Genomic DNA, 10,007 nt, shown 5'->3' on the forward strand with positions numbered 1-10,007 from the left:
TTATTAAAATATTTCATCATACGTATTATATGTTATTTCTTCATAACTACTATTTAAACATAATGAGTAAATTTATAATTAATGGTTCATAATGTTCAAGATTTATTTCTTCTATAATTAGTTTATTCTTTTCATCTTTAACAACTAAAATAAACTAAATTAATAATTAATTATAATTGACAATGATTGAATAATATTATTGTCTACGACAATAAAGAAATACATGAATATGGCTAATTTTTTAATAATTCTAAAAAAAGTTGAAACTTATTTTAGAAAATAGCTTTCTGAGTCTTGGATTGATAAACTTGCAAATACACATAACAATGATAGTATTAATAATAATAATAATAATTATCGTGCACAGAGTGAATATTTTTGATGTATTTTAAATAAAATTAATAGTGCACTTAATTTTATTTTCTCCACTGCAATTGTATTAAAAATGCATGAATCATATGAAATACTTTTTTTTTTTTTTTTTTTAAATATTTTCTTTTCTTCTTTTTATTTAATTAAATTATTATTCTTCACAATGGAAGAAAATTACTGCGCGGAGGAGAAATGGATCCTCGAGCAAGGCACACTCGTGTGCAATTAATTAACTAACATTATCGTAATTGTTGACTCGAAAATTTCATTTTTTGAAATTAATTATAATGTAACAGCAGCAAGAAGTTACGGCGATTTCCTGCCTTTTTTTTCTTTCCATCATCCTAAATTATTTTTATTTTATTTTATTTTATTGAATAATCGATTGTTATTTAAGAGTGAATTAGCACTATGCAACATCCTCACACTGATTTTCGTCTTTAATATTATATGGAGCCTTAACACACTGCTTTCTAATAATTTTGTTAACATTACTTTAGATTTCCGCTGCTTACTTTCTCTGTCTCACATCAGAGTCCTTGTTTGGTGTTGGCTTGCTGTTTGATTAATTAAAAAAAAAATAAAAAAAAAAAAAAAATAAATAAAAATAAATTATGATTATATTTTTCGGTAAATATGTTAGTTATCAATAAGGTAAGTGACCTTTATCGGCAGAAATTTTTTAAAAATAAAATATAATTTAAGAAGAAATAAAAATTTATTTCTTCATAAAATTTAAACTAAATTAAAATATTAATTCAAAGACTAAACTAGTAGTTATCCTTATAAATTAGCATTTAAATTAAATTCCGAAAGTTCGCCATTTTGAATCATCATTCTCATCTCGAAATTTATTTATTTATTTTCTTTGACTTGCTAATTGATAAATACTGTCAGTAATATTTTTATAACTCTAAAAAATAGTACAATTTTAATTTTGTTAATTTTTCATCTATTAACTATCAACTTTTTTTAATTTTTTAATTAATTAGAATTTAATAAAAATTCAGATGATAGTTATTCTTATTACAGATAATTAAAATTAATTTAAGGTGTCAATATTTAGACCCCTGTCAATAATTCAGGCTTTGACCTTATAAGAATTTATTTGTTCATAGTAGCACAAAGAAAAAAAAATTTTTATAATAAAACTTTTAAAGATTTTTTACTGTTGATATTTCTGGTGAAATTTATACTTCGTTTTGCAATATTTCAAGTATTATTTGTCACAGCAAAGCCGATTTAACACAATGGTACCTAAATTGGCCGATAAAGGAGCCGATGGGTCATTTACCTTAAAGTTTATTTGAAATTACTTTATCGAGAAGAAAAAATAGTAGGTGTTAGTGTTGAAAGTAATAAATCAATACCTGAATAGTACTCTAAGTTAATTACAATAAAATATATGAGAATTGATTTAGTTGCGCCAATAAATCTCTTGCCAGGAGAAAAAATAAAGGACGAGGTCTCAGGTGCTTAAGGACCTAAACGTGCAAGTAAGCTTTTTAAATAATATGTATAGCGGTAATCATAATTACTTATTAAAATGCAATTATATAAGCATTAGGATACTTTAAATAATATAATTAAACCAGCTATTGTATATTAAGTTAATAAAATAATTTTGTATGTATTAAAATAAATCTCTTTAATAATTAACGAGTTATTTGGTGCAGGATAATACAGAGTAAGAGTAAGAGTAGTTAATAAAATTGTGAATTGTAAGGAAGAAAAAAAAAAAAAAAACTTACGTATCAGGACTTTGGTCAGTATCAGACTCTTCGAGTTCTGATTTATTACGTTTTTTTTCGTAAATGAGAATAATGGCACAGAGGACGACGACTTCAGCACAGATTCCGAGGAATGGCCATAGAGCTGCTAATTTATCTTTCACTCGGAGTAATGCTACCGTGCTGTTCATGTGGTTAGTAGTGTCGTTCCAGTCATAAGCGACTGTACAAGTGACGTTCCCGCGATCGTCCATTTCGATGTTCTCAACGTTAAGTACTGCACGATTAATTCCTCGCTCTTCGTCAGTCAACAATTTAACACGGCCCTCGCTGTTGTTGTAAGTTTTACCAGCAAACTCCCACATTATTTTTATTCCGGGATGATGATTCCCCTTGCAAATTATAGTCAGCTTTTCACCCTCCACTACGCTCACTGATTTTTGTAAAATTGCTGTTGGTTTAGCTGGAAAATCAATAAATATATACTTTAGCTTTATTAAATTATTTATTTGATATTTTAGATTTTTTTTTTTTTTTCAATCATTAATTTACTGAATATTTTTATTTTTTAAATATTATTATTTTCAAATTTTACTAATGTATAATTTAATAATTTTTTCAAGTGAAATTTCTTATAATAATAATAATAATAATAATAATAATCGATCGCTTCAAAGTACATTAGTTGATGAGTTTAAAAGCAACTGCATCAAAGCAATTACTACTCATAATTTTTTTTTTATGTAATCGATCAATTCCAAGAAATTAAAAGATTTCAGAGTTTTAATTCAATAAAAAAAAATCAATGTAAAAAGACACATTACTTTAAACTCAAAAATTAATCTTTCCTTAAAATAATAAAAATAAATAAATAATAACTTACGAACTACTCTAAAGAATGATGTAGAACTAGCATTGGCAGTAGTATTACAACTGTAATTTCCGTGAAGTTCTTTATCACTTTTAAAGAAAGTAAGCACTCCATCGGTCACCTTAACCCAGTCTTCTTTTTCAGCGAATTTCTCGCTAACTGGAACCCCTTCTTTCAGCCAGTCGACTTTTTCACCAGCTGTATGATTCTCGCACTCGAGCTTCATCGGTACGTCATCCTTCGTCAAGACTTTGATTTTTGTAACTTAAAATGGAAATAAAATAAAATAAAAAATAAAAAAACAACCAAAACGCAGAAGTACTGTTAAGCACAATATAATACAATACAATAAATCTAGCGATAAGTACAATATATTTTTACCAGTTTTAACTGTAAGATGGAAGGATTCATTGCTATTCGGGGTACATTTGTAGCTTCCCTCGTGCAATTCAGTAGCATGGTCAGACTTTAATTCACTGACTCCTTTTTCCGGTTTAAATACTCGAATATCTCCGGTTGATAATTCTTCAAATTGTTGCCCGTTTCTTGTCCATATTATTTTCTCGCCAGTCTTTAGCCCCGTGCATACTATACTCCACGGCTGGTTTTCAAGTACTTCTCTCGGTCCGCTGTAATTAACTGAAAAAAAAAAAAAAAAAAAAATAAATAAATTTATTACAGATCAATCAAATTTTATCAAAATAATAATATCAATTGTTCTTATCACTGTACCATATAAAAATAATCTGTGTTTGCAGTTTGATAACTTTTGAGTACACAAATAGTAACTCAATTTTTGAATTCAAGGATTTTATTAATATTAATTAATTATAAATATTTTAGTTGCTATAAAATTTTTCCTCAAAATTTATCGATAACAATGTTTACAAACACTAAAACTCATTTCCTTGACAAAGGTAATATATAATTGAAAATAATGTAGAGCATTTTTAATTCCATTAAGACAATAAATTTTAATTAAACTATAGCTTGTTACGGGTAAACATGATGCCATTTAATGAGCCAAGTACGAGTGATGACGATACATCTCTTTAACTATGACTCATTCATGAGCTTTGTACTGCTATTTATACATAATTATATTAAAATAAATTGGCTATTAAATTATTACACTACGAATAGTTCATAGTAATACAGTGTTTACAATTTAAATTTATAAATATGAATTAAAGTGAACAAGTACTTGAATTAAGACGTGTTTTTTTTTTTTAAATATAAATGATGGTTAATTATTTTGAGATTTATTTTATGAAAACGAGGACCGTTTGTGATAAGATAAAAAACATTCCAGTGTTTAATTTTCTAGATTATTTAGATAATACCTCGTTATTTCGAAATCATTTTCTATAATTGTTTATTTTATTTATAATATCTTGTAAAATTATTAATTTTTTAAATTATTTATGTAAATTTATAATTACAACTGAATTGTTTTAAAATTAAATAAAAAGGCTTATTTTTTAATGTAAATTAAGTTAGGCGACGTTTAAAAATTTTTAGAATTTTTTTTTACTGAAAAAATAATGACAAAAAAAATTCAATTGTAAAAAACTTGAAAAATAATGCGTGAAATTTTTTAAAAATATTTTTTAGTTCTAATTTAATAATTAAAATCGTCGGCTAATTTTAATATTATTATTTTTTACGGTAATATATAAATTAAATTTTACAAAATAAAAATATACTTAAGACTACAATTAAAATTACATTAATTATTAAAATATATTTCTAAATATCAAAAGTAAATATTCAATTGATTTTATTTCCATAAATAATTTACAGCCTTGAAATTTTAATCTCAATAAAAAATAATTATAAATTTACACTAGATTTATTTATTATTATTATTATTATTATTTTTTTTTTTAAATTACACCTTCAAAGTTGTAAGAGCAATTTACTGATAAAATCAGTATAAATTACTTGCAATTTAAGAAAACGTTAAGATAATATAATAATATAACAAGAATATGTTATATATTAAATTAAATATATAAACTCACCAGCCTGGACCGTGTAGATGCTCGCTAAATATAGAGTACCAAGCAAGACATGAGCAACTTGCTTCTTCATTTTTGTAACTTGTTTCAACTTTTTATTGTTTATTCCCCTTTATTGTGCTCTGAAAAAAAAAAAAAAAAAAAAAAAAAAAAAAAAAAAAATTCATCTCATTTATTTTTTTTCATAAAATTCTATTGTTCAATTATATTTTTAACAAAAAAATAAAAATTTCCAAAAATAAAAAATTTTTTAGATAATAATTTTAGAATGATTATTAATTATTAATAAAAAATTACACTGATAAATAATTGTTTAAAAATAAATAATGAATTAAAATGTCAAAGTCGTAATATATAAATTTATAACTGAAGTTGACACAAAAAAAATAATTGAAATAATTAAATGAATATTTTTTGAAATCCTTGAATTTAAATACTGTTCTAAAAATATTATTCTTACTTAGTGGTAACTTCACGGCCACTGTCTTCGACTTGTTCGATAAAATTTACACTATATTTATTACAACAAATAATATCTAACAAAATAGTTTATTAAAAAACGTCATATGGTTTAAAGTATATGTATAGCAAGTATCACCCGCGACAAATTGCTAACTAATAAATAAGTTAAGTAATGAGTCTTGGTGTGTAAAATGGAAAAAATAATATATAAAATTGATAATTTTATTGGAGTAGGGAAATACACACTCGTGACGACTCTTTATTTCACTACTGTATCAAACTATACATTTTAACAAAATGGCTTCCTTGCCCCGATTTTTCGCCCAGTATATACCTATATTCTGTTATCGACTATTTTCTCTGTCTTGCAGGCTGAGCGGCCGAGGGGCCACCACACAACACAGATGATATGCTGCCGTCACTGACACCACCGAGCATGTGTAAGCGCTAAATTGGTAGCGCAGGCGCCATCAAAACCATGAGCCAGCTGATGTCAATCTAATCTCAAATTAAACAATCCGTCATCTATTTGTTTAGATTATTTTGGATAGATATTGATGAGATTGGACTTATACTTTTACCTACTTACCGATTGATTTTTTTACAAGCGACTCCTCGGCTACTGGATCTCAGCGGAGCTGTCTATCATGTATAATGTATGCTACTTTTTTTTTTCTAAATTGTTGATACTGGAGAATGATTTTACGAGACAAAAAGATGGAGATCCGATACCCGGTAAGTGCTGCCACCTGGCTCTTAGGGTTTTTGAACTTTTTATTCTCTAACGACTTATCGACGAGGTTAAGAATTTGTTGTAATTAACTGACTCAGTAGAAACTAAATTGCTTCATTACTTTGCTAATTTTTTTTTTAATTATTCATTTTTTGTTTCAGATTTTTCATGTTTTTATTTTTAAATTGAAATTTATTAATTAATATTCAGGATTTTAAGGAAGTATAAAATACTGTTTCTAAAATTATTAGAAAAATAATTTATTGTTCTCTGGTGATTTCTTCTTTTGCGATTAATACTTTATTTACAATATCTGCTGTTAAAAGTATGATTTTTTTATGATATTTAAATCAGCTGACATCTGACAATTCTTTTTATTTTTATTACAAATCAATTATAAGAAACTAAATATTTTTAACAAAATCTCACGTGCAATTTTTTTTATTTTTATGACATTAAAGTTAGCTGTCACTTGACAATTTTTAAAATTTTTTTAACAAATAAATTTGCTTAAAAAAATTGCATTTGAAGTTTTTAAAAATTTTATTTTTCTTAAATAATAGTCAATATTTTAATAGAAAAATTATTCTCGTTTATTTCTTCTTTTGTATTTAATTTTTCATTGAAAATATTTACTATTAAAAATAGGCATAGGACTTTTTTTTTAATTACAAAAAAAAAAATTTATTAAATTATTATTATTAAATTTCAAATTTTAAATTGTATTTGAGAACATGTAAAAAAATCTGGAAAACGTTGACCCTGCAGACTGTCCCTGGAACTTCTCGCTATGTACGAGACTTTTTGTTCGAGATAATATTCTTGAATAAAAATACACTAGTATTTTTTTGAACCATTATTCATAACTTTAAATTAAAAAATTGAAAGTTATTTGTACTAAAATGTTTTCTAAAAAAATACTAAAATTTGGCATTTATTTAAGAAAACAAAAATAAAATCATGGGGCTAAAATGTTATCATAAGTTTTCAAATTGTATACATTCAAAATGTTTGGATTTTAGTATTGATTAGAAGAGTAGAGAGATACGCTGTGGCCACAAAAGATGTTGGTTTATTTGTCTGCGTAATGTAAGCTGATAAAAATATTTGAAATTTCATTGCGACGATAAGATTTTATATGGAATGTAATGCTAAAAGTTTTTATACTTTATATGTTTTATTCTTTTGTTCTGGCAATGAAGCTTGGATGTAAAAAAATATTACAATAATTCGAATACGGTTTTAAATGCATGTATGTTTTATATTACTGAGTCTTCTAAATGCCACTTTTTATAAGAGTTTAACATAAATCCTTTAAAGTCCTTTTTTTTAACCAGAGTAATTTTTTATTTTTCAGAGAGAGCCCTTAATGGATCATTTATGTAATTGGAAAATATCCGGTCCTTATCCTCGTACTTATACTGAGTGAATATTTAACATATCCAAATCGGTTGACGTTGCGAGCTTAAAATAGTAATTTTTACTTTGGTCGTTGAAAATATCATTCGTAATTAGTTATTTTTATGTAAAAAAAAAAAATTTCAATTATATTAATGCAATTTTTATTAAGATAAAATGTAAGAACTATTTGTTTCTTTTCACAGCATTTATGCTAGTATATCTAGCTTTATTTACTCTGTCAGTTACGGGAGAAAAGTGGTACAAATTTCCTTGCAGTACACAGTAAGTGTAACTCTATTGTACATGGGAAGTGCATAGAAAATATTGTATTGGATACAAAGTTTGCATCACTTTTCTTCGTGAACAGTAATTTGTTTGATAAAAAAGAAGTATAAAGTTTAAAATTGTTCTTTGGAATAAAATTAATTAAATTTTCTTTTCAGTCTGTCGATCTTTTATTCATAAAAATATTGTTATTAAATTAGTAAAAGTAACGTTTGCTAGAAGACTTCAAGCCATCTGCGTATAATATAAAATTACAAACAATTCATTGTTTCATTTTTTACTGAAACTCAATAGTAATCATCGTCGAAAGAGCTTATTTATAAACGACTTCTACAGAGGTGAGAAATTGCAACAATAATAATTGTAAAATGTCATGTTTTTTTAAGTGATGAATATAATTTATGATTTTCAGAAGTGAAGGATCAATTAAAGCTGATTATTACAGAAATTTCTGTTGAATTTAATTCCTCGTATAAGCTTTGCCAGGTTTTATAAAAGCTTGGGAATTTATTTTTAAAAATATATATTTCGATTTATACCGTAAGTTTGAAGGGAAAAATTCTTTGAAGATACATATGTAAAGCATTGAATCAAAGCTTTTCATTTACGGAATATTATCGAACGATTTTTATGATTTAATGAACTAAAAATGATCAAAAGCGGATAAAAATGGATTCGAAGAGACGTAAAAGTCCATTATTATTGAATTTTAGTAAAAAAAAAAAAATAATAAGCTTCTTCACTATTATTAACTTACAAAAGAATAAATTTACTTATCAAACTTTATTCAAAAATGGATTAACAAACTAACTGCAGTAAAAATTAAAGAGAAATATTTTTTTTTACTGTGTTTTAATTACACCGTATTTGAGTTTCAAATAGTTTGTTAAATACCCATATGTTGTACAAAATTTACATAGTTTTTTTTTTTTTTTAAAAAAAAAAAAAAAAAAAAAAAAAAAAGGTTTGATTGTTCATAATACATTGAATTTTTTTCAATAGCTTAAAAGTAGGTATTGAGTTTTTTTAACTGTTGTTTTAGTACATAATAAAATTTGATTTGAATCGACATAAATGCATTTTAAATTAGGATAAAACGTGTGTATGTTTTTACTCTATAAAGTATTTATGAGGAATAAAAATTTAATATCAAAGAATTTTTTACTGTTCGAGTATAAACTGGAATGTTTTTTTTTTTTTTATATTTGAAATATTTTTTCGCAATAAATAGCAATAAAATATTCTCCATTAATTTTAAATATCTTTCCTTATAAATTTCAGCTCGAGTAATTTCAAAAATGTGTTAAATTAAGAATTTTATAGTTTTACATAATAAAATCTTCAGTTGATACCGCAAAATTTAATTTAAAATTCTCGGGAAAAATTTAACTTTCAAAGTGTTAAGTTTTAATGAATTAAATTATAAATTGAAAATATTTTGTAACTTTTCTGTGCTTTTCATAGTTAATTTTATTAATAAATTATCGCCTCATTTATTAATATCATTATTATTATTATTATTATCGTGCTTTTTACCGATACTTATTATTCCGGTGTTTTTCATTCATTCAGCATGTTTCGCACTTTTATTTTTTTTTTTTTTTTTTTTCATAATTAACAATCTTTTTCATTTTTCACAGCGATGTTTCGTCCAGCATTGATTAACGTTACTGACGGGTTTATCAGATTGTAGTATTTGAATTATTTTAAAAATATTTTTGATACACACGATAATGTCATTAAACGCTGTCCAACTGTTTTAAATGTAATTTTTATTTTAGTTTTATTTCAGGAAGATTATTCTATAATTATCCAACACATTTATTATTATTTTAATTATTATTAGTTTAATAGATATTGACGTTTTTAAAGATATAAGCGCATTTCGATATTATGCTCACTTAGAGCTTTCATTTGAGTACCCACATGCATATTTGATATATTTTTCATATATACATATATATGATATATATAAATATATAAAATATATGAAAAATTGATGTGGGTACTCAAATGAAAGGTCTTGATGAGTGTAACATCGGGATGAGCTTATATTTTTAAAAATGTCAATAGTTCACAAGATACAAAGTCATTTTTTAATTATGTATCTAGAGATAAAGCCAAATTTAATC

At 24.8% G+C, this 10,007-nt stretch overlaps 1 protein-coding gene and 1 long non-coding RNA gene across 5 annotated transcripts; one reads left to right on the forward strand and one right to left on the reverse strand.

Moving 5' to 3' along the window:
• Nucleotides 1–386: 386 nt before the first annotated feature.
• On the reverse strand, nucleotides 387–5,932 carry Bsg (immunoglobulin domain-containing protein Bsg). 3 transcript variants are annotated; one of them, XM_074238609.1, is made up of 6 exons: nucleotides 5,791–5,932; nucleotides 4,998–5,116; nucleotides 3,355–3,612; nucleotides 2,986–3,237; nucleotides 2,124–2,565; nucleotides 387–929 (listed from the first exon to the last, which is right to left on the reverse strand). In XM_074238609.1, the coding sequence occupies exons 2-6, from the start codon at nucleotides 5,065–5,067 to the stop codon at nucleotides 884–886; spliced, it is 1,068 nt and encodes a 355-aa protein (XP_074094710.1). In that variant the 5' UTR covers nucleotides 5,068–5,116; nucleotides 5,791–5,932; the 3' UTR covers nucleotides 387–883. The 3 variants fall into 3 exon arrangements, with proteins under 3 accessions (XP_074094710.1, XP_074094709.1, XP_074094711.1); XM_074238608.1 differs by lacking the exon at nucleotides 5,791–5,932 and adding an exon at nucleotides 5,455–5,742; XM_074238610.1 differs by lacking the exons at nucleotides 387–929; nucleotides 5,791–5,932 and adding exons at nucleotides 1,409–1,856; nucleotides 5,455–5,744.
• On the forward strand, nucleotides 4,427–8,786 carry LOC141524591 (uncharacterized). Of its 2 annotated transcripts, none has more exons than XR_012478724.1 (4): nucleotides 4,427–4,641; nucleotides 5,828–6,191; nucleotides 7,547–8,213; nucleotides 8,288–8,786. It is a non-coding gene; the product is annotated as an uncharacterized LOC141524591 (long non-coding RNA). The 2 variants fall into 2 exon arrangements; XR_012478725.1 differs by lacking the exon at nucleotides 4,427–4,641 and having other exon boundaries at nucleotides 6,051–6,191; nucleotides 7,547–7,956; nucleotides 8,034–8,213.
• Nucleotides 8,787–10,007: the final 1,221 nt, after the last annotated feature.

Source organism: Cotesia typhae, unplaced genomic scaffold (genome assembly GCF_013202065.1).
Source record: "Cotesia typhae breed Kobodo isofemale line unplaced genomic scaffold, CoteBio_Ctyphae contig_22, whole genome shotgun sequence".
Lineage (NCBI taxonomy): Eukaryota > Metazoa > Arthropoda > Insecta > Hymenoptera > Braconidae > Cotesia > Cotesia typhae.